A 24,497-nucleotide genomic window follows, 5' to 3' on the forward strand; every position below is an offset into this window, starting at 1 on the left:
ACCCCGGACAAGGCTAGAAGGCCCATTTAGCCTGGCCTCCCCTCCCCTGCCCTCTCTCATGTAACGCATGGCCTGTGTGCCTAGCTAGCTTAGGTATGTCCAAAGTCCGTTTCGGGGGCCTAATCCAGCCCCCCTTGGTCGGCCCCCACAGCCCTTCACTTCATCAAATCTGGCCCTCTTTGAAAAAAGTTTGGGCGCCACTAGCTGCAAAGGAGGACTTTTCTGGGCAAAGCTGTCAATGGTGTTAGCATTTTGGGAACTTTTTGGCTAATCAGCACCATGTTAATTTATCCTTTGGGGTGGGATCCAGTAAGGCTGGGAATACCCACGCAGGCAGGGCCCCGCAATGCACATGGCCCATGCTCCGCCAAACTGTTCTTGAGCATGTGCAGAGCATCTCCATCGCTTGCATGTGCCTGCCATTCCCCACCCCGGGCTTCTGGGCCAGACAGCCTGCGCCACTGCCGAAATGCAGAAGGAGAACCTTCACAACTGCAGAGTTGGAAGGGGACCCCCAAGGGCCATCTAGTCCAGCCCCCTGCAGCGCAGGAGTCCCGTGTTAAGTCTGGCCTTGGTGCCTGTGCAGATCCTGAAGCTGCTGCTGCTGCTGGCCTTTATGCTTGCCTCCTCTCTTTCCACTCAGCCGTCCTCACCAGCTGCGACTTCGATGACGCCGGCAGCCCATTCTGTGATTGGACCCAGCCTAAGGATGACAGCGGGGAGTGGCTCCGAGGAGAGGGGAGGAAGCCCGGGGAGAGCCCTGGACCGCCAGGAGGGGTCCCCGAACGGAGTATGTTATAAGAATTTAAGGTCTCAAATATAGAAATCGAATCTGAAGGTGTGTGCATGCACACGAAAGCTCATACCAATGACAAACTTAGTTGGTCTCCAAGGTGCTACTGGAAGGAATTTATTCATTTTGTTTCGACTACGGCAGACCAACACGGCTGTTGTTGTTTAGTCATTTAGTCGTGTCCGTCTCTTCATGACCCCATGAACCAGAGCACGCCAGGCACTCCTGTCTTGCACTGCCTCCCGCAGTTTGGTCAGACTCATGTTTGTAGCTTCGAGAACACTGTCCAACCATCTCGTCCTCTGTCGAACATAGAAATCAAATGTACATAAACGTACAAGGCAAACACATACATGTATATAAACCACGTGTCTGAAATGGTACAGGAGAGCGATCCTGAAGCCATTTTGACTCTCCCAAATTGACCTCAGATGTTTCTCTGCAAGGAGAAAGGAAATAGGAAAAGCTTTCCAATTGTCTTTGCGGCTCCCTTTTCAAATACAGCCTGGCAAGTATCTGTTAAGCTGAGCACACTATCTATATGCATAAGAGATTCAGGAACTAAGTATTTACCATCTCAAAGGAATGGCCAGGCTAACCAGAAAAGGCAATCAAATAAGGCATGATCAGGTATCCTGGCAGAGAAGCAACACACTCAGATTTCTGCGGGGACCACCTCTTTCTGCCATGTATGGTCCAGCTCTCACTTCCATACATCACTACTGGGAAAACCATAGCTTTAACTATACGGACCTTTGTCGGCAAGGTGATGTCTCTGCTTTTTAAGATGCTGTCTAGGTTTGTCATTGCTTTTCTTCCAAGAAGCAGGCGTCTTTTAATTTCGTGACTGCTGTCACCATCTGCAGTGATCATGGAGCCCAAGAAAGTAAAATCTCTCACTGCCTCCATTTCTTCCCCTTCTATTTGCCAGGAGGTGATGAGACCAGTGGCCATGATCTTGGTTTTTTTGATGTTGAGCTTCAGACCATATTTTGCGCTCTCCTCTTTCACCCTCATTAAAAGGTTCCTTGATTCCTCCTCACTTTCTGCCATCAAGGTTGTGTCAGTTTAGTAACAAGTTATAATTCAGGTGGCTTTAAAGCAGGCATAGACAGATTTGTGGAAGGATCTGTCTCCTACTCATTTGAATTTGTCGGTTCGGATCCTGCCCTCTGGAGTAGGTAAATGCACAGCAGCGCTGTCCCTGCGTGAAACGAGCAACTTCTCGTCCCATTCCAGGAGGGCATTACGTCTACCCGGAGGAAGGAGAATCTGGGCAGTTGCAGAGCCCGGATCTGGACCCGGCTGCGCCAGAGACCTGCGTCAAGTTCCTCTACTACCTGTACAGCCTAGATAGCAAGGGCCAGCTGGCGGTGAAAGTTCAAGATCCTTCGGGGAATGTCTCCACCCTGTGGACACGGCGAGGGATGGAGAGTTCGGCCTGGCTGCTGGGAGCTGTGACTGTCCAGAATCCGGTGCAACGGCCCTTCAAGGTAAAGCGGCGTCACTGCTTTCGGGGAGACATTTCAGTATGGGTGGTGTAGAGGTTAGAGCGCTGGGCCGAGACCTGGGAGTTGTTGTTGTTTAGTCATTTAGTCGTGTCCGACTCTTCGTGACCCCATGGACCAGAGCACGCCAGGCACTCCTGTCTTGCACTGCCTCCCGCAGTTTGGTCAAACTCATGTTCGTAGCTTCAAGAACACTGTCCAACCATCTCGCCCTCTGTCCCCTTCTCCTTATGCCCTCAATCTTTCCCAACATCAGGGTCTTTTCCAGGGAGTCTTCTCTTCTCATGAGGTGGCCAAAGTATTGGAGCCTCAGCTTCAGGATCTGTCCTTCCAGTGAGCACTCAGGCTGATTTCCTTCAGAATGGAGAGGTTTGATCTTCTTGCAGTCCATGGGACTCTCAAGAGTCTCCTCCAGCACCATAATTCAAAAGCATAAATTCTTTGGCGATCAGCCTTCTTTATGGTCCAGCTCTCACTTCCATATATCACTACTGGGGAAACCATAGCTTTAACTATACAGACCTTTGTAGGCAAGCTGATGTCTCTGCTTTTTAAGATTTGAGACCTGGGAGACCAGGGTTCAAATCCTCCCACTCAGCCATTAAGCTCACTGGGCCAACCTTGGCTTCTGCCAGCCTAACCTACCCCACACAGGGTTCTTGCAGGGACTAATTGAGGAGGTGGGGAAGAACCATGTGGGCTGCCGCCTTGAGCTCCTTGAAATGTAAATGGACCAATTAATGAATAAATAAACGATTCAGGTTCTCCCATATATTTGCAAATCTAAAAAGGGAAGGTGGGTTTTTTTTCTCTCCCCCATTTTCACCCCTAGCCAGTTCCTTGCAAAGCCTTCGAAGTCCCCTTTTCAGCACCTGCTAAAAACTTTTTTTTCTTATTTAGGCAAGCCTAAAAAAGATAGGTAAAAACTCTATTCCATTTAACCACAACCGGTTAAAAAATAATAATGTTTGGAATATTTTGAATGGTTGGTTTTTTACCTGTTCTTACTGATAATTTTGTGGCTTTATTCCTTTCCATAAACCGCCTTGTTTGTTTCTTACGAGCAAACGTTGTGTACATTTTATGATGTAAAATAAACATAATAAAAGAATAAATTCCCGTTAGCAATAAAAGAGCACTGATCTGATGTAGCAGAGCAGACCTTGCCAAGTTTACCTTAAGATGCGGAAGAGCTGAGCTCCATGTAAACATCTGTTTTGGGAACCTCATCGATTTTCTTAAAAATCTCGTTTTGTTTATTTTTAAACGTGCAATCTATGGCCAATTTTCTTGCAGCTCAGCTCTTGCAAAGCGTCTGCTAACTGGAAGAGGGTGAATTGCTCCTTTCTCCCCCAGGGAACTCCACCGATCCCCACGCCAGTTTCACGGAGCCTTGTACCACTTTGAGAAAATGCACAAGAACCATAGAATTATGGACTTGGAAAGGGACCCCCCAAGGGTCATCCAGTCCAACCCTCTGCAATGCAGCAATCACAGTTGAGGAATCCGGGGCAGGTGGCCATCTAACATCTGCTTTGGAACCTCCAAGGAAGGAGAGTTTCCCCCACCTTCCGAGGTCATAAAATCTTAGAACAGTAGAGCTGGAAGGGACCTCAAGGGTTATCTAATCCAACCCCCTTCAGTGCAGGGATCACGGCTACAGAATCCTTGACCACCCCACCTCTGCTTAAAACCCTCCAGGGAATAGCAGCCCACCACTTTCCCACGGAGCCCGTTCCACTTTTCATTCTCTCTTTCTCTGCCCACGCAGGTTGTTTTCGCTGCCACCCAGGTCAAGACTGATGAAATCACAATCGCTTTAGACAGCATCTCTGTCAGGATTGGACCTTGTGCACGTAAGCACCCCTGCTATAGTCCTCCTCCCCTCGGGAAGAAGGGGAATATGGGCTTTTTTTGCTGTTATTGCGGCAAGCGAGTGCTAGTTCCTGACGTTGCCGAGACCCTCCCTGCCCACAGACTGGCCAGAGTGGTTATCTCCTGCTTAGACTACTGCAATGCGCTCTACGTGGGGCTCCCTTTGAAGGTGACCCAGAAACTGCAATTAATCCAGAATGTGGCCGCTAGACTGGTGACTGGGAGTGGCCGCCGAGACCACATAACACCAGTCCTGAAAGAGCTGCATTGGCTCCCAGTACGTTTCCGAGCACAATTCAAAGTGTTGGGGTTGACCTTTAAAACCCTAAACGGCCTCGGCTGAAGGAGCGTCTCCACCCCCACCGTTCAGCCCGGACACTGAGATCCAGCGGCGAGGGCCTTCTGGCGGTTCCCTCCCTGCGAGAAGCCAAGTTACAGGGAAGCAGGCAGAGGGCCTTCTCGGTGATGGCACCTGCCCTGTGGAATGCCCTCCCATCAGATGTCAAAGGAATAAACTGTCTAACTTTTAGAAGACATCTGAAGGCAGCCCTGTTTAGGAAAGTTTTTAATGTTTGACATTTTATTGTGTTTTTAATATTCTGTTGGGAGCTGTCCAGAGCAGCAGGGGAAACCCATCCAGATGGACAGGGTATAAATAAATTATTATTATTATTATAATTATTATTATTATTATTATTATTTTATTTATTTATACCCCGCCCATCTGGCTGGGTTTCCCCGCCCACTCTGGGCGGCTTCCAACAGAAAAATAAAACACAATAATCTATTAAACATTAAAAGCCTCCCTGAACAGGGCTGCCTTCAGATGTCTTCCAAAAGTCTGGTAGTTGTTTTCCTCTTTGACATCTGTTGGGAGGGCGTTCCACAGGGCGGGCGCCACTACCGAGAAGGCCCTCTGCCTAGTTCCCTGCAACTTGACTTCTCGCAACGAGGGAACTGCCAGAAGGCCCTCGGTGCTGGACCTCAGTGTCCGGGCAGAACGATGGAGGTGGAGACGCTCTTTCAGGTATACTGGACCGAGGCCGTTTAGGGCTTTAAAGGTCAGCACCAACACTTTGAATTGTGCTCAGAAACGTACTGGGAGCCAAGGTAGATCTTTCAAGACCGGTGTTATGTGGTCTTGGCGGCCGCTCCCAGTCACCAGTCTAGCGGCCACATTCTGGATTAGTTTTTATTTTATTATTATTATCATCATCATCATCAGGGTAGGGCTCCTAAGGCAGAGGTCCAAGGACCCCTTGCACCCGAATGAGCAGGAGGCACGCCATGAACAACAGGACCAGCCCACTGCCCTCCTCTTTGCCCTCTAAGCACCCCCCACCCCACAAGACCATTTCAGCCCTTCTTTGGTACAAGATACAGTACCAAGAACTGGAAGGGGCTCTGGGCAACATGCAGACGGGCCCCTCCAAACCTAAAACATTGCCCTTCCACGAAGTCTCCTCGTTTGGCTGTCTACCTATCAAAGCAGGCACCATAATTCCCACTGCAAAAGGGTGCGAGAGAGCCTTTTTGTCTTCTTCCTCTGCTGCAGCCTGTGTGACCGGGTGCGATTTTGACGACGACGGCAACCTCTGCCAATGGGAGAATCCGGTTGACGGAGACGTCCAGTGGGAGCAGTGGGTTGGGGCCGGGGACCTGTCTGGAGTGGGGCCAGAGGACGACTTCTCCAAACCCGGCTGTGAGTCCCGAACATGTCAGAGCGTCCAAAGAGCCTTTAGCTGGATCAGGCCAAATTATCATTATTGTTATTATTAATAATAATAACTTATCACCACCACCACTGCCTCTTAACCTCAACTACTTCGCAGGGTTGTTGTGAGGATCAAAATGAGGAGGTGGGGAGAGCCTGAGCTCCCGGGAGGAAAAGGCGGGACGTAAATGATGGAATCATAGAATGGAGGAGCCGGGAGGTACCCCCAACGGTCATCTAGTCCAACCCCCTGCAATGCAGGAGTCACAGCTCAATAAATGCGACAAATAAATAGATATATAAACTGACAAATAATTGCAGGCGGGAACCGATGCAGCCCCAGCTTCAGACGAGTCTCCCTGGTGGACGACAGCCTGCTTTTTCCATTTATTTTTTTAAAAATATTTTTTATTAGAAAGTTTTTATAACATCAAAAACATCAATAAACCAAAACCAAAAATAGAACAAAAACACAACAATACAAACAAAAACACATACATCATCTTATATCATCTTTTTAACTCATTGTCCCTTTTGCTTCCCCAACTCCCCTCTATCTGATTTTCATCTTAGATTCAGCTGTAACAGTTTCTATTTCATTACTTTTAATTTTCATCATCCTGTATTTTTCTTAATTCCCTTTAATCCCATCCTTTTACTTGTATCTCACTTTTCCTACTTTATAGTCTCCTCTTTTCTCCCTATTGCCTTAACTTCTATGTTTCCCTAGATGTTCAGACTTTCAACTCTCAAAAATAATTCCCTAAATATAATTTGAATTTCCTCCAATCCTCCTCCATCTTTTCATCTGCTTGGTCTCGGAGTCTTCCTGTCAATTCTGCCAGTTCCATAAAGTCCAACATTTTCATTTGCCATTCCTGTAGAGAGGGCAGTTCCTCTTTTTTCCAATATTTCGCAATTAAAATCCTCGCAGCTGTGGTGGCATACATAAACAAGTTAACATCCTTTTTGGGGATTTCTTCCCCCACTATTCCAAGTAAAAAGGCCTCTGGTTTTTTCAAGAATGTATTTTTGTATATCTTTTTCATTTCGTTATAAATCATTTCCCAGAAGCCTTTTATCTTAGGGCATGTCCACCACATATGATAGAATGAGCCTACTTCCTCTTTACATTTCCAGCATTTGTTATCACCTTTATGATACATTTTCGCTAATTTTACCGGAGTCAAATACCATCTATACATCATTTTCATTAAGTTCTCTTTCAACACAGTACATGCTGTAAATTTCATACCCTTCTTCCACAGTTTTTCCCAATCTGACATCATGACATTATGGCCCAAATCTTTGGCCCAATCAATCATAACCGATTTTGTCTGCTCATCTTTCATATGCCACTCTAACAATAAATTGTACATCCTGGACAAATTCTTACTGTTTGCCTCTATTAATTCTGTTTCTAATTTTGATTTTTCTGCTTGAAATCCTATTTTTTTTATCTATTTTATATGCTTCGTTTATCTGTACATACTGAAACCAGTCACTTAACTTGTCCTTCAATTGTTCATATGGCTTTAACTTAAATTGATTTTCCACTTCAATCAAAATGTCTTTGTACTTCAGCCTATTCTCATCCACATTCGTCCTTTTAGGTTTCTTCGCCTCAAGCGGCGAAATCCACCTAGGAGTTTTCTTTTCCAACAAATCTTTATATCTAATCCAAACATTAAACAATGATTTCCTAATTATATGATTTTTGAAGCCTTTGTGTGCCTTTACCTTATCATACCATAAATATGCATGCCAACCAAATGCATTATCATGACCCTCCAGATCCAACACATCGTCATTGTCTAGTAGACAGCCTGCTTTTTCCAAACCCCTCGAGCGCATTTCTTCTTGCTACAGCAGGCATTGACTTTCTCCAAATATCGCTCTTGCAGTTGGCTCCTACATGTTGCTCAATTCTTGGGGCGGCAGCAGCGGCACGGCCCTCCTGAAGAGCCCCCTCTACCAGTCCCTGGGAGGCTGCCTCTCTCTCAGCTTCTACTATACGTTGCACGGCGTCTCCAACGACACAGGCCTGAGAGTGTACGCGGCACAGCCAGGCAAGTTCCCGGACACCCGTCGGAAAGGGTGCTGGTGGTGGGCAGGGGTGAGATCCTGCCACGTCCCCCCTCCCCTGCTTCCCAGAGCAGCCCTGGAGGAGGAGAGGGAGGGCCTGGCTAACGGAGGCGCCTGTTTCTCTTCCCATTTCCGTGCGGAGCAGGGGGTGAGCTGGGGCCCGTCTTGCTGAGTTTCACGGGGGAACACGGACCCAACTGGAAACCGGGAAGAGCCACCTACTCAGGGAGATCAGAGAACGTCCAGGTGAGGAGGGTGGTTTTCTTGGCACATAGATACAACCCTGAGCATAAGACGGAGAAGCTCACAGCATTCAAAACCCAACAGGCCTTGCTATTCCATCAGTCACAGATCTGGACAGGGCTCTGAGTCTCCAGCTTCCAGCCTATTTCCAGCTCAGCTCACCCAGTGTGGAGATAAGACCCACCCATCATAGAATCCTAGAGTTGGAAGGGACCCCCAAGGGCCATCCAGTCCAACCCCCTGCAATGCAGGAATACGCAGCTGTCCCATACGGGGATCAAACCTGCAACCTTGGCAGTCGTCCGCATTTGCGAAATCACATGTCTAGAAAGCACGGCTCCGAGAGATTTTCAGCTTTCCCCCGGGAAAAACTGCTCTTTAGCGCTGAATAGGAACAAACATCAATCCATGGAAAACCTAGCTGGCGTTTGTTCCAATTCATCAGTAAAGAGCAGGTTTCCCTGGGGAGGGGCAGAGGGCAGTGTGGTCGGGCTCTTAGTTGCAGCTCTGGCAACTTGGCCCATTCTTTGGGGGTGCCGAGGAGGACATGTGAATGGCCAGCTAAGGTCATTATAGAATCCTAGAATTGTGGAGTTGGAAGGGACCCTGAGGGTCATCTAGTCCAACCCCCTGCAATGCAGGAATCTCAGCTGAAGCATCCATTGCAGATGGCCAGCCAACCTCTGTTGAAAAACCTCCAGTGGAGGAGAGTCCATCACCTCCCAAGGGAACAAATAAACTCGTCTGACTAGCTCAGCAACCTCCACAAGATTCTAACTCTCCCTGGGCACAGGACCCTGAGAACTGGGAGGAACTCAGGGCATCATCTAGACTGACCCCAACAAAACATTGCTTTAAACGTACTGGGGGGTCAAACCAAGAAAACGTGAAGTACGGCATGTGGCATGGAGGGGCTGGCCATGGACCTCTCTGGTGGTCACCCTTCGTCCTCCCTCTCCTAGTTCATCATCGAAGGCACCTACGCAGGGAAGCCTGGCGTCGCGGTGGACAGCGTGAGGATCTCGCCCTGCGAAGGTAAATCCGCCCTGGTCACCTCCAGGCACAGAGGGGAGGCGGATGTGGGGAGGGTGAGAAAGAGTCGGGTGGGCAGGCGGAGGAGGTGAACAGGGGGTCGCTCACCCCCCGTGCTCCTCGCCCTCAGAGACTTTCGCCGAATGCAACTTCAACGATGAAGCGGACCCGTTCTGTGGCTGGCTGCAGCCCAGCGACAATGCGGCGAACTGGACGTGGGCAAAGGGGTTCACACCAACAGAAGAGACGGGGCCCCCGGGCGACTATCCCGACGGCGGTAAGGAGCCAAGGAGGGCGAGGGGTGGGCCGGGCCCAGGAAGGCCTTGTCACATGCCCCACGAAAATGCCACGTCAGGGTTCAAGGGTCTTCAGGCTTCTCTCCCCACCAGCTCATCCCAGTTGGCACAGCTATATATATATATAAATGTAAAAGGGGCATGTGTGTTTGTCTCCATGTTTCTCCGAAACCGCTTGACCGGTTGCGTTCAAATTTCGACACGACGTCACATGCGAATACCAGAGGAAGCGAAAACCGTTTGCGTAGACAGATGTCACACCTGGGCCATGTAAAACCCCAAAAACTCCCGTGTTCCAGAACTCACAAATCACCCTCAAGTGCATGCTGGGAGCACAGGAGATGTTGCAAAACAGCGCCCTCTAGCGACGGCTACACTGGTACTGCAGCTAAGAAAGGTTCCCTCTCCACAACATCTCGCCTCGGCTACGCAGACTGGGCCGAGGGGCTGGGATAGTTAATGGGTCGGGACAGGGTGGGGCCCATCACAGGGATGAGCCGGGGGGAGGGAAGAGAGAATAGCTCACAGGTCAGGACAGGGTGGGGGGCAGTCACAGGGATTAGCGGGGGGGAGGAGGGGGAATAATAGGTCATGGGTCGGAACAGGATGGGGGTGGTCACAGGGATGAGCCACAGCAACGCGTGGCCGGGCCAGCTAGTAGAATCATAGAATTGTAGACATGTGGCCATCCAACTTCTGCTTAAATTCCATAGCCAAACACCTCTTACCGTCAGAAAGTTTAGCCAGGGTCTCACTTCTCGGCGTTTGGATCCCTTCCAAATCCAGGTGTCAATCGAAACCTGTCATTAGGAAAACAAGCTCGCTCCGTCTTCCATGTGACGCCCCTTTCAGATATTTGAAGGCGGCCGTCCCGTCCCCTCTTGGTCTCCTCTTCCCAAGGCTGAAAAAGCCCAGCTCCCTCATACGACTTGGCTACCGGCGGGCAGGCAGGTGGATGTGGGTTTTGCCCCTTGGCTAGATGGTAAACAGAGGGATTGGGGCGGGGGGCTGCCCCCTTGCTCCCCTTCTCTTCTTTCCCCAGAGGGCCACTATGTCTACGTGGAAGCAGGTTGCACGAAGCCAGGCCAGGCCACGCGTCTGTCCAGCCGGGGCTTCTGCACGGACACCGAGGCCTGCGTGGAATTCTACTACTACATGTATGGCATCGTGGAAGTCGACACCCAGCTCCGGGTTCTGGCGCACGGCCCATCTGGACCCACCACCCTCCTCTGGAGCCGGACTGGGATCCAAAGCCCCGCCTGGCTCTTGGGGTCTGTGACGGTGCCCTACGGGGGTCCCCAGCCCAGCAAGGTGAGTGGAAGGGGGGCAGGGAGGGGAGGAAAGAGCCAGGGGGAAAGGCAGAGGGACCTTGACTCAAAAAGCTCGCCTCGCAATATTTATATTGATGGTAAAACAGCAGCACCTCAAAGCGGTTTAACCAAAGGAACATAACCCCAGCTTTAACCTGACTTAACTGATATATATTGGAGATATGGACCGCTTAAGAAATAAAGAATTAATAACACCATTTATCAACAGCTCAGCTGTTAACAGGAATAGGCGGATCTTGGAGAACTTTGCAATTAATGAATCGCGATCACCAGTATGATATAGTCTGGCAAACAGCCGTAAAGGAAAAGTTGTCACAAAAATTGAAGGTTGGAAGGGAAAGAACAAGATCATTTTTACACTGTATGGTGTGATTTTATTAAATATACGGTACAAATGAAATGACACATGGACAAAAAAATATCTACAACATATGTTGCAATATGGCACAGATAAGCGGGCCGTACTCTTTCGCTTGCTCTGCATTTCCCAAGCTGATTTCCTGAAGGATCCTTTGAACCGGTTTACTGTAATCACCTCATTATTATGTACTATAAAGTAATATATTTAGCATTTACCGCCACGGCCCGTTTTTTGTCAGTCATGTCATGCTCCATGTGTTATGTTTTATGATGTATGTTTGCACAATTAACAGATCATAGAACACAATTCCAGAAAATAGGGATGATGATAATAATGACGATAATCAGTGCTTTTCCCCCCCTTAAAAAAATGTTTAGGGGTACTCTAATTTTCCTACTCACATTGAAATACTGCCCGTTAATGAGGCCAAACTTAGATTCACAGAATGTTTAGGGGTATGTGTACCCCTGCGTACCCCCAGAAAAAAGCACTGACGATAATGATATAATAATAATAATAATAATAATAATAATAATAATAATAATGCCATGGAATTATTAGTATGAGCAATTGAAAGATTAAAAAAAAAATTAAACCAACAATAAACTTTTCTTCTGTGAACCGCCCTGAGACCTCCAGGTATAGGGCAGAATAATAATAATAATAATAATAATAATAATGGCCCCGGAGTAGCTCACAACTGTTGGAATTTTTGAATAGTCAAGTTACTTTAGAGCCGGTCTAATGTAAATATTGTCTGTTTAAGAGAAACAGGTGCCGGTGTTTCTGTTAACTGCTCACAGGCGTGGGCTCTGCTTTTTGTATATAAGGCTCTGCCAGAAAGCCTTCTGTATCTCTTAGTTAGATCTTTCTGTTTGGTTCATCTCTAAGTAGATCACTCTCTCAGTTGTTCTCAGTTTAAGAGATTCCAAGTTGAATCTTAGTAAGAGAGACTCTCAGTTTAAGAGATTCCTTAGTTGAATCTTAGTATGAGAGTTGCTTAGTTATAATGCTAGTTTGCTGTTAATTCTTGGGTAGTTTAATGGGAGTTTTGTGGGAGGTTTGGAAAGTGGGTAGATAACATTGCTAAGAGAGAAAGCATTTATCTTTAGTTTAAAGTCTCTTTAGATTCAGTTTGTTTTTCAGTTAAAGAAACCCAACTGTTTATATTTTCATCTGTATACTTTTACAAGTGTGCAGCTAGTAAGGGGTTTCATATAAGGGAGATAATACCCTACGCTCTTGGTGGTGTTTTCTTAGCACCTGTGTATACTCTGCGTGAAGCGTACTTTAAAGGGCTGCTGTAAAACTGGGATATATGATTTAGGTTAAGCAGGTTTCAATATCCAGTTTTCTCCAATATTATTCTTATCATATATATATTATTATTCCAATAACAACTGTCTCCACTGACCGGAAGCAATAGCTCTCCAGGGTTTCAGAGTTGGGCCTCTCCCATCCCGGCCTGGAGGTGGCAACCTGGGACCCTTCTGCATGCAAAGCAGATGCTCTGCCGCTGAGCTACGGTTCTCTCCTTGAAGCAAAGCAGGAGGCTAGTCCTCATGATTGTGGAATACAGGGCTGTGTTAGACAGGAACAGCGGGAGTTGGGTGCAGGCAAAGCACCCAGCCGGTGAGCAGGCCTCCTCCTCCTCGACTGACCCCTTTGCTTTGGCGCAGGTCGTTTTCGAGGTCGTCCGGGGCAGCAACCCGTATATGGACGTGGCTCTGGACAACATTTCCATACGCAAGGGAGCGTGTGCAGGTGAGGCCAGGCGGGAGACTCGCCAGCGGGCATCTCCTTCGCGCCAACGTGAGCTGATGGGGGGGGGGGTGGATAGTTGGCCACCTCCAAGAACCCCCTTGTTCTTCTCGCAAAGCCATATTTGCCAGAATTCCCTGCGGAAGAGGGATGGATTGTGAAACCACATTGGGAAGTGTGGCACTGGGAGGGGAATAGTCCTCGCAGCTCTCAGAATCCTTGGCAGACTACATTTCCCAGGATTCCTTGGGGGAAGGAGTGACTCTTCAAAGGGGGGTCATCACACTTGAAATGAAGGTGTGAGTGTAGCCTGGGAAAAATAATACTGTATGTTGGAAAATCCTCACGTATCCCAAAAATCCCATCCCAGAGCGTCCACCACGTAGATAAAGCACTCACTATAAACTCTGTTTTCTCTCCTCCTTTCAGATACCCCAACGCCCCCACCCACCTCCTCAGCTGCCACAACCACCACCACAAGCAGACCCGGCCCCATAACAACCACCGGGACCAGCCCCACAACCACCAACGGGACCAGCCCCACAACCACAAGAGGACCGAGCCCCACAACCACAACTGTGAGCAGTCCCACAACCACCAACGGGACCAGCCCCACAACCACCACCGTTGGACCCAGCCCCACAACCACCAATGGGACCAGCCCCACAACCACAACTGTGAGCAGCCCCACAACCACTAATTGGACCAGCCCCACAACCACCACCAGTGGACCCAGCCCCACAACCACCAACGGGACCAGCCCCACAACCACAACTGTGACCAGCCCCACAACCACAACTGTGACCAGCCCCACAACCACAACTGTGACCAGCCCCACAACCACCACCAGTGGACCCAGCCCCACAACCACCAACGGGACCAGCCCCACAGCCACAACTGTGACCATCCCCACAACCACCAGTGGACCCAGCCCCACAACCACAACTGTGACCAGCCCCACAACCACTAATGGGACCAACCCCACAACCACAACTGTGACCAGCCCCACAACCACCAATGGGACCAGCCCCACCACCACCACCAGTGGACCCAGCCCCACAACCACAAACGGGACCAGCCCCACAACCACCAGTGGACCCAGCCCCACAACCACCAATGGGACCAGCCCCACAACCACAACTGTGACCAGCCCCACAACCACTAATGGGACCAGCTCCACAACCACCACCAGTGGACCCAGCCCCACAACCACCAACGGGACCAGCCCCACAACCACCAGTGGACCCAGCTCCACAACCACCAATGGGACCAGCCCCACAACCACAACTGTGACCAGCCCCACAACCACAACTGTGACCAGCCCCACAATCACTAATGGGACCAGCCCCACAACCACAAGTGTGACCAGCCCCACAACCACAAGTGTGACCAGCCCCACAACCACCAACGGGACCAGCCCCACCACCACCACCAGTGGACCCAGCCCCACAACCACCAACGGGACCAGCCCCACAACCACCAGTGGACCCAGCCCCACAACCACTAATGGGACCAGCCCCACAACTGCGACCAGCCCCACAACCACCACCAGTGGACCCAGCCCCACAACCACCACCAGTGGACCCAGCCCCACAACCACCAACGGGACCAGCCCCACAACCACTAATGGGACCAGCCCCACAACTGTGACCAGCCCCACAACCACAACTGTGACCAGCCCCACAACCACCAGTGGACCCAGCCCCACAACCACCAACGGGACCAGCCCCACAACCACGAGTGGACCCAGCCCCACAACCACTAATGGGACCAGCCCCACAACCACAACTGTGACCAGCCCCACAACCACCAATGGGACCAGCCCCACAACCATCAACGGGACCAGCCCCACAACCACCAGTGGACCCAGCCCCACAACCACCAGTGGACCCAGCCCCACAACCACCAACGGGACCAGCCCCACAACCACCAACGGGACCAGCCCCACAACCACAACTGTGACCAGCCCCACAACCACCAATGGGACCAGCCCCACAACCACAACTGTGAGCAGCCCCACAACCACCAACGGGACCAGCCCCACAACCACAACTGTGACCAGCCCCACAACCACCAACGGGACCAGCCCCATAACCACAACTGTGACCAGCCCCACAACCACCAACGGGACCAGCCCCACAACCACAACTGTGACCAGCCCCACAACCAACAACGGGACCAGCCCCATAACCACGAGTGGACCCAGCCCCACAACCACCACCGGGGCCACGTCCATCCAGTCCACAGTGGTCACCAGTCCGACTACCACCCCGGAAAGGCGCACCTCCACCCCTTCGGTCTCTACTACAACAACCACCACGGCGAAACCCCCTGTGCCGCCTGCAGGTGAATCCCTTTGGGGGCTCCTTAACTGCAGGGGGGGCGGGACTAGAGCAGCCCAGGGTCACTCAGTCCATTAAGTTACAAATGGGAAAAGTGGGCTGCTTTCCTGCAAGGTGGGAACTATGCCCAGTTTTCAAAGCAATAGTCGATAGCCACAATGAAAGTTACTGTGCAGCAGCCGAGTTTGGGGTGGGGAGGCAGAGGGTCTGGGCTGCCCAGGGAAGAAGGGAGATTAATGCCAGAATGTCGGGGTCTCTGGAAAAGAGACCCCGACCTGGGGAATAACATAACCTAAGCATTCAAGAAGTGTCTAGATGAGCCAGCCAGGTGCGCCAAAGGGAACCCCGCAAGCAGGATCTGATCACAAGATCCCTCTCCCCTCCTGTGATATCCCACCACTGTCATTCAGAAGCATTGCTGCCTCTGAACGTGGTGGCTGAGCGTAGCTATCCTGTCAATAGCCCTCTCCTCCTCCATGGATTTGACCAGCCAGCTAGGTCGATGGCCATATGAAGACTTTATTCTATCTGTCCTGAATCTTCCAACATGTAGCTTCAAAAGAAGGAGGTGGTATTAGGAGAGTGAGCCAGGACTCCTGGGTTCTTTAGAGAGCAATTATTATGGATCAAGAGAGGGCCTCTGGGCTTATTCAGGAGGGTACATTTCCTCTGCTGTAGAAGAAATTAATTTATTTAGTTGTTTGGACTGTGCCGAGGGCCTTCTGGCGGTTCCCTCGTTGCGAGAAGCCAAGTTGCAGGGAACTAGGCAGAGGGCCTTCTCGGTGGTGGCGCCTGCCCTGTGGAACGCCCTCCCAAGAGATGTCAAAAAGGAAAACAGCTACCAGACTTTTAGAAGACATCTGAAGGCAGCCCTGTTTAGGGAAGCTTTTAATGTTTAATAGATTATTGTATTTTAATATTCTGTTGGAAGCCGCCCAGAGTGGCTGGGGAAACCCAGCCAGACCAATGAACTCAGGGCAGCTTACGATATATTTGAAATCACAAAACACACAACAAAATAAAGTGTGGAAATATAGGCAGTTAGACCTTTAAAATACCCCCTTCTAAGCTGCTTCCAACATTTCTTCCTTTCATTAGCATAGAAAAAGACCACTCCTTTGTTGAGTTTAAAATGGTTTACTTACAAACTTTCCAAAGGTCAGGTTCGTGTGCTTTCCCCTACAGCAGCAGTAAAACACAGGCAGCAAAACCTAGGATGTAAACCACCATGGGCATAGCTGTCAACCCTCCCTTTTTTTGCCGGAAACTCCCTTATTCCAAGCCTTCCCTTTTTTTGCTGGAAATTCCCTTATTCCAGCGCCGTTTCCCGCTGCTATCCTGGATTGTTAGATATACCGTAGACTGTCCCCGGGACAGGTGAGGCTGCTGCTGATCCTTTATTTTCAAATCCGAAAGTTGACAGCTATGCGTGGGTTTTGTAAAATAGAAAGACAGTATACAAATTAAAAGTGAACGAATGAACGAATGGATAGTTCCAAAGTGGCAAAAGTTTCTAAATCATTTGAAAGATAGGAGAACAAAGAGTTTGGTAGATGAGGGGGAGTGAGCTAGCTAAGCCTGGCAGGACAGCTTACTACTCTATGGTATTAACCCCTTCATGCATTAAGTAGAGTGAAGCAAGTTGGCTATATGAGACTGCAGTGAGCGACGGTTGTTCTGTACATGGTCAGGATAGGGGGAGGGCAGCCATGATAACGCTGCACAAACTCATTCCTGGATGGGCAGGTGTGGGAAAGCAACCTCTGGCCTGCGAGGCCATTTTCTCCCAAGCCATGCCCACCACCTCCGCTACGCCTTTGTGAGGCAGGGTGTTGGGTGCGAAACAGGTACAAGTGGGGCTGGGATCACTTGCAAGCTGCAAGCAAATGGGTTTCAAAGGGAAACAAACCCCTTTCAGGTTGTCTTCTGGCCTCACTGTGATGACATCAGGTGATTGGCATGTGGGCAGCCCTTACAGGCAGACTTACAGGTGTGTCGTTGGGGTGACAAGACCCCCTCGCCCACTGGCCCCCACTCTTCCCCTTCCCACCCCACAGAGCAGGAGACCTGCACCATCTCCGGAGACCCCCACTACGCCACCTACGACAGCCGCCGCTTCGACTTCATGGGGACCTGCACTTACCTGCTCTCCGCCCCCTGCAACGCCACCTCGGGGCTGCCCGCCTTCAGGGTGGAGGCCACCAACGAGCACCGAGGCGGCAACAAGCACGTCTCGTACGTCAAGTCCGTCAGCGTGGAGGTCTATGGGTCACGGATCGGGCTGCTCAAGGGGCGCCGAGTCACGGTGAGTCCCGGATCGGGCCCAGCCCACAGTGGCCAACCAGTTTCAGGGTTCGAACACAAGAGCAGCTCTCCCCTCCTCAGCCCTGGGAGAGCTCAGCTGGTTGAGCACGAGACTCTTCATCTCAGGGTCATTGGTTCAAAAGATTCCTGCATTGCAGGGGGTTGGACTAGATGACCCTAGTGGCCCCTTCCAATGCCACAATTCTACGATTCTTGCGGTTTCCAGCAACTGGGATTGAGAAGCGTTGCTGCCTCCTATGGAGGACCCTCCCCACCCGCAATATCCTGACTCTTCCCACCGTCTCCCCCCACTGCCCCTGGGATGGCTCCGCTCAGCCCCCCTCTCTCTCTCTCTCCAATGCAGGTGGACGGCCAGCGTGTTACGTTGCCGGTTTCCCTGGCCGGTGGGCGGGTGTCCGTGCGCCTGAGCGGCACCTTTGTCCTGGTCCAAACAGACTTCAGCCTCTGGGTGCGCTTCGATGGGAACCACCACGCGGAAGTCTCCGTCCCGGAGGCCTACTTTGGGCAGCTCTGCGGCCTCTGTGGTGAGCGGAACGGACGGGGCGGGTGGCTGGGTGGGGAGGAAGGAGGGACGGAGCCCCGGGATGTGAGCGGAATCAGGGAAGGGGTTCCACAATTTGTTGACATTGTGCAGGGAAGGTCGCTAGTTCAGCCTGCACCATCTCCAACCAAAGCAGCCTTCCCCAACCTGGTGCCCTCCAGATGTTTTGGACTACAACTCCCATCGTCCTCGGCTGCGCTCCCATCATAGCATCATGCGGCCAACGGGAATGGTGCTCTAAATACAAGTCAGAGACCTGGAACCCCTGGTTTCTTGAGGGGTAATGGATATATAGTCCGGGGGAAACAACGATGCCATCTTTTATTTCCAACTCTCATAAAAGAGGTGGAAAACCTTTTCAGAGGCGAGTAATATTGCCAGGGGCGGTGGAAGAAAGAGCCCCAAATGGGCAGGGCACCCCCCCTCTCTCCCTCTCTCCCTCTCTCTCTCCCCTCCATCTTAAATCACAGTGATTTAAAGTGATATGATGCCACTTTAAACAGTCATGGCGTCCCCCAAATCATTCTGGGAGCTTTGGCTTTTTAAGGGTGCTGAGGACTGTGTGGAGGCCCCCCCCTTTCCATCCCAGAGCTACGATTCCCAGAGTGGTTTAATAGTCAATCCCTCTTCCCAGGGAACTCTGGGAATTTTTGCTCTGCGGGGATCATTTTGGCTACTCCTTCCTGAACCTTTTCCAATACCCCTTTGTAAGGGGCGGGGTGGCCAGAACTGTGCGCAGCGTTCCAAAAGCAGTCGTTGTACTATAGTTTTAAATAACAGCATTTTGATGCCAGCAGATTGGTTTTTTCCATTCCTTCCCTAGTAATACCGCTTTAAATTGTCACGGCTTCCCCCGGGGAATTCTGGGAGCTGTAGTCTGTTGAGGGTGCCGAGCCTCATTAGGAAACACACACATACACACCATTTCCCCTCGCGGATTGTTAAGGCACTCTGGGAATTGTAGCTCCTAACCAAGCACAGCTCCCAGAATCCTTTGGGGGAAGCCATGTTTGGCGTTTTAAACGTATGGTGCAAACGTTGCCTTTAAAGGGAGCTCTACTCTTCCATTCTCCTTACGCCCTTCGCTGACGACACCCTGCAACACATCGGTGTGCATTCTTCCCCCCCCCCCAGGGAATTACAACGGACAATCTTCTGACGACAATCTCATGCCCGACGGCACCTCAGCCGGAAACGATGCCAACAAGCTGGGCGAGAGCTGGCAGGTCCCAGGCGCCACAGACCCAGGGTGAGTCCGCCACAGTCCGAACTGAAATCCAGGGCCACATTTTAATTTCTAGGACCTCGTTGGGGAAAGCAGGCCGCAGACAAGGTGTGGAGGGGGGAGGGGCTGACAAGGGAGGGTGAGGAGGATTCCTACAATAGATCTTCTGCAATGCAATTGCCAGGAAGTCCCCTCTCCTCTGATGTGCCCATTTTACAGCTGCACCAACTCAGGAGACCCAGGAGAGTGTGACAAGGAGATCGAGGCGGATGCTAAGGAACCTACTAGTTGCGGGATCCTCACGGACCCTCAAGGTGAGGTTTGGGTTCTCTAGAAAGGAGCCTGGTTAGCAGCGTTCCCACAGGACTTTCAAGAGGGGTTATTTGGGGAGGTTACAGGTAAAGATGGACAGATACGTCCATTTTTGTTCTCTGTGTTTCTTGGTTTTGCAATCTTCATCTGTCCTCAGCAGCTTTTGTTTAATCCTCTTGAAAATTTGCCTGCATTTCGGCGTGACTTCTTCCTGTTGTTACGAATATTAAGCTTTGTTGTTGTTGTTTAGTCATTTAGTCGTGTCCGACTCTTCGTGACCCCATGGACCATAGCACGCCAGGCACTCCTGTCTTGCACTGCCTCCATATTAAGCTTAGTGTTTTCCTTTTTGGTAAGAGTAACTAACAGATAATGTTTTGCATGCAGTTTTGACCAATGCACGCATTTTTCCGAGGGTTTCGAATGCATTTTTGTATGTTATTAGTATATTAATTTTTTTGTACGCTTGTTGTTTGGTTGAAGAAAAAGCAACACAAAATTCAGAGGGTTTCAAGTTTCGAAGAACAGCTGTGTTTCAGTTCATAACATTTGTTCAAAAAGTGCAAATTAGGTAGCTTCCTCATTAGCATGCAGACAAAAATCAAATTCCGCATTCCTCCCTGGCTGCAGGTGGTATTTCAATACAGTATTGGAATACCGAGCCAAAACTAACAGAATGGGACAAATGGGGTTCTACAGCTACACAGCAGGAACTAGATGCAAAAACATGGGGTGAGGGGCACCGGGCTTGAGAGCAGTGCATGTGAAAAAGATCTAGGGATCTTAGCAGATCACAAGCTTAGCATGTCAATAATGTGATGCAGCAGCAGCAATAAAATAAAATAAAATAAAATAAAGCTATTGCAGTTCTAGGCTACATCAGCAGAAGTCTAGTGTCCAGATCAAGGGAAGTCATAGTACCACTCTATTCTGCCTTAGTCGAGCCACACTTGAAGTCATAGAATCATAGAATCATAGAGTTGGAAGAGAGCACGAGGGCCATCTGGTCCAACCCCCTGCCAAGCAGGAAACACCATCAAAGCATTCTTGACATATGCCTGTCAAGCCTCTGCTTAAAGACCTCCAAAGAAGGAGACTCCACCACACTCCTTGGTAGCAAGTTCCACTGCCGAACAGCTCTTACTGTCAGGAAGTTCTTCCTAATGTTTAGGTGGAATCTTCTTTCTTGTAGTTTGAATCCATTGCTCCGTATCCGCTTCTCTGGAGCAGCAGAAAACAACCTTTCTCCCTCCTCTATATGACATCCTTTTATATATTTGAACATGGCTATCATATCGCCCCTTAACTTTCTCTTCTCCAGGCTAAACATACCCAGCTCCCTAAGCCGTTCCTCATAAGGCATCGTTTCCAGGCCTTTGACCATTTTGGTTGCCCTCTTCTGGACACGTTCCAGCTTGTCAGTATCCTTCTTGAACTGGGGTGCCCAGAACTGGACACAGTACTCCAGGTGAGTACTCCAAGTACTGTGTCCATTTCTGGGCACCCCAGTTTAAGAAGGATGTTGACAAGCTGGAAGGTGTTCAGAGGTATGGAAACCAAGGGCCTGGAAACCAAGCCTTGTGAGGAACGGTTGAGGGAGTTGGGGATGTTTAACCTAGGGAAGAGGAGACTGAGAGGGGATAGGATAGCCACCTTCAAATACCTGAAGCACCGTCACATCACATGGAAGACGGAGCAAGCTTGCTTTCTGCTGCTCCAGAGGGTAGGACCCAGACTATGTAATGGATTCAAATTGCAGGAAAGGAGATTTTGACTAAACAGTAGGAAGGACGTTGTGACGGGGAGAGAAGTCCAACAGCGAAAGAGGTGCTCTGGAAAGGTGGTGGGACTCTCCTTCATGAGAGCCAGTGTGGCGTAGTGGTTAAGAGCGGTAGACTTGTAATCTGGGGAACCGGGTTCGCATCTCTGCTCCTCCACATGCAGCTGCTGGGTGACCTTGGGCTAGTCACACTTCTCTGAAGTCTCTCAGCCCCACTCACCTCACAGAGTGTTCGTTGTGGGGGAGGAGGGGAAAGGAGATTGTTAGCCGCTTTGAGACTCCTTCGGGTAGTGATAAAGCGGGATATCAAATCCAAACTCTTCAAACTCTTCTTCATTGGAGGTTTTAAAGCAGAGGTTGGACCTGTCAGAGATCCTTCATGTGCAATTTCTGCATTTCCGTGGGGCTGGACTAGAGGACCCTCGGGGTACCTTTCCAGCTATGATTCCTGGATCTTCTGCGAGGGAAGGACAGACTCTTGGGGACCTTCCAGTAGCGCTTCCCCCACCACCACTGGTGTGGGATCTTTGCTCATTAACTCTCCTTCCTCATTCTAGGTCCGTTTGCCCCATGCCATAACAAGGTGCCCCCCGAGGGGGCGTTTCAAAACTGTGTGTACGATCTCTGTGGCACCGGGGGGGACACAGGCTCCCTCTGCTTCGCCCTGCAGTCCTACGCCGACAGGTGCGCCCAAGCCGGAATCCCCATCGCCTGGAGGAACAGCAGCTTCTGCCGTAATTATTTCTCTCCTTTATATATGACCATCCCGGCAGTCGTAGGCTGCCCTGCAAGCAGGTTCAGGAGAGCCGATCATTCATAGTTAAACTGTGGAACTCCCTGCCACAGGAGGCTGGTATGGCCACCAACTCAGATGGCTTTAAAGGAGGATTGAGCCTATTCACGGAGGAGGAGGAGGAGGAGGAGAGGGCTTGCGGTGGCTACTGGCCACAATGGCTCGGCTTCCCTCCTCAGCTGGAGGCAGCCATGTTTCTGAATCCCAGTTGCTGGAAACTGCAGGAGGGGAGAGGGCTATTGTGCCCAGATTCCTGTTTGCAGGTTTCTCCTTGGGGCACCTGGTTGGCCACTGTGAGAACAGGATGCTGGACTAGATGGGCCCCCTTTGGCCTGATCCAGCACGCTCTTCTCACGTTCTTACGCGATGAGCTAAAATGACAGCAAATCACAAAGGCACTATACAAACTTTGTATAAATGGTTGCACCAGTGGTATCTTCTGGGTAAAGTGTGCCCCCCGCTGTTCCTTTGGGACCTCATTCGTAGATTATATTTGTTTTGTTTTCGGCCATATCGCCCAAGTGCAGTGTCAGACTTTGCTTAGATCAGCAAAGCAGCATTGAAGGACTTCAAGGGCTACTGTGCCTTTGATCAAAAGCTTCTTGTTTGTAGGTCCAGCCTGCTCCGTTGCTTCCTGTTCGATGCAGCTGGAGTTAGTGATATGGCGCGGGGAACAGGAAGCAATAAAATGTGCAAAATAAATAAATGAATAACTCTTGTTCTCAAGAGAGGACGGCATCATTGCTTTATTCATTTATTCAAGCGTCTTTCTTTCTTTCTTTCTTTCTTTCTTCTTTCTTTCTTTCTCTCCAGCCCTGAACTGCCCTCCTGGTAGCAACTACACATCTTGTGGGCCAGCCTGCCCGGCCACCTGCATCGAGCCCACCTCCAGGGACAGCTGCAACCTGCCCTGTGTGGAGGGCTGTACCTGCAACGAGGGCTTCGTCCTCAGCGGAGACCAGTGTGTCCCCCATAGCCAGTGTGGCTGCACAGACCCCGACGGGCAATACCATCCGGTGAGAAGGGGGGGGGAGCCAAGTGGGCAGTACCTTCTGGTGAGAGGGAAGGGGGCAGAGGAGTTTGCCTCCTCCAGATGACCCAAGATTCCTGGGTTTTGTGAAAAGAGAGGCCTGTTATTCCTGCCTTCCTTCAGCTCATGGGGCTTCACTGAGTGGCATAAGCAAGGCACCAACTCAGATGACAAGGTGCCCCATGATATTCTTGTAAAGAAGCTGGTAAAATGCGGGCTAGACAATGCTACCATTCAGTGGATTTGTAACTGGCTGACTGAACGAACCCCCAAAGGGTGCTCATCAATGGCTCTTCTTCATCCTGGAGAGAAGTGACTAGTGGGGTGCCACAGGGTTCTGTCTTGGGCCCAGTCTTATTCAACATCTTTATCAATGACTTGGATGATGGGCTTGAGGGCATCCGAGCAAGTTTGCAGATGACACCAAATTGGGAGGGGTGGCTAATACCCCAGAGGACAGGATCACACTTCAAAACGACCTTAATTTGGCCAGACAACTGGGCCAAAGCAAACAAGATGAATTTTAACAAGGATAAATGTAAAGTACTACACTTGGGCAGAAAAAATGAAAGGCACAAATACAGGATGGGTGACACCTGGCTTGAGAGCAGTACATGTGAAAAGGATCTAGGAGTCTTGGTAGACCACAAACTTGACATGAGTCAGCAGTGTGATGCAGCAGCTCAAAAAGCCAATGCAATTCTGGGCTACATCAATAGGAATATAGCATTTAGATCAAGGGAAGTAATAGTACCGCTGTATTCTGCTCTGGTCAGACCTCACCTGGAGTACTGTGTCCAGTTCTGGGCACCACAGTTCAAGAAGGATACTGACAAGCTGGAACGTGTCCAGAAGAGGGCAACCAAAATGGTCAAAGGCTTGGAAACGATGCCTTATGAGGAACGGCTTAGGGAGCTGGGTATGTTTAGCCTGGAGAAGAGAAGGTTAAGGGGTGATATGATTGCCATGTTCAAATATATGAAAGGAGGAGGGAGAAAGATTGTTTTCTGCTGCTCCAGAGAAGTGGACATGGAGCAATGGATCCAAACTACAAAAAAGAAGATTCCACCTCAACATTAGGAAGAACTTCCTGACAGTAAGAGCTGTTTGGCAGTGGAATTTGCTGCCAAGGAGTGTGGTGGAGTCTCCT

The 24,497-nt window shown here is 50.2% G+C and overlaps 1 protein-coding gene across 1 annotated transcript in view; it reads left to right on the forward strand.

The window, feature by feature from the left end:
- The window catches only part of ZAN (zonadhesin), a 53,172-nt gene that overhangs the window by 5,853 nt on the left and 22,822 nt on the right, over positions 1-24,497 (forward strand). The window contains exons 3-19 of the mRNA XM_088654595.1: positions 644-790; positions 2,033-2,286; positions 4,073-4,157; positions 5,732-5,878; positions 7,795-7,959; positions 8,121-8,221; positions 9,181-9,253; positions 9,381-9,527; positions 10,589-10,857; positions 12,918-13,002; positions 13,429-15,345; positions 17,399-17,646; positions 18,010-18,190; positions 19,342-19,456; positions 19,652-19,746; positions 22,082-22,258; positions 23,131-23,333. Coding sequence (XP_088510721.1) covers positions 644-790; positions 2,033-2,286; positions 4,073-4,157; positions 5,732-5,878; positions 7,795-7,959; positions 8,121-8,221; positions 9,181-9,253; positions 9,381-9,527; positions 10,589-10,857; positions 12,918-13,002; positions 13,429-15,345; positions 17,399-17,646; positions 18,010-18,190; positions 19,342-19,456; positions 19,652-19,746; positions 22,082-22,258; positions 23,131-23,333 — 4,409 coding nt within the window. The remainder of the gene's footprint in view (positions 1-643; positions 791-2,032; positions 2,287-4,072; positions 4,158-5,731; positions 5,879-7,794; positions 7,960-8,120; positions 8,222-9,180; positions 9,254-9,380; positions 9,528-10,588; positions 10,858-12,917; positions 13,003-13,428; positions 15,346-17,398; positions 17,647-18,009; positions 18,191-19,341; positions 19,457-19,651; positions 19,747-22,081; positions 22,259-23,130; positions 23,334-24,497) is intronic.

This window comes from Zootoca vivipara, chromosome 12, assembly GCF_965207765.1.
Source record: "Zootoca vivipara chromosome 12, rZooViv2.hap1.1, whole genome shotgun sequence".
NCBI lineage: Eukaryota > Metazoa > Chordata > Lepidosauria > Squamata > Lacertidae > Zootoca > Zootoca vivipara.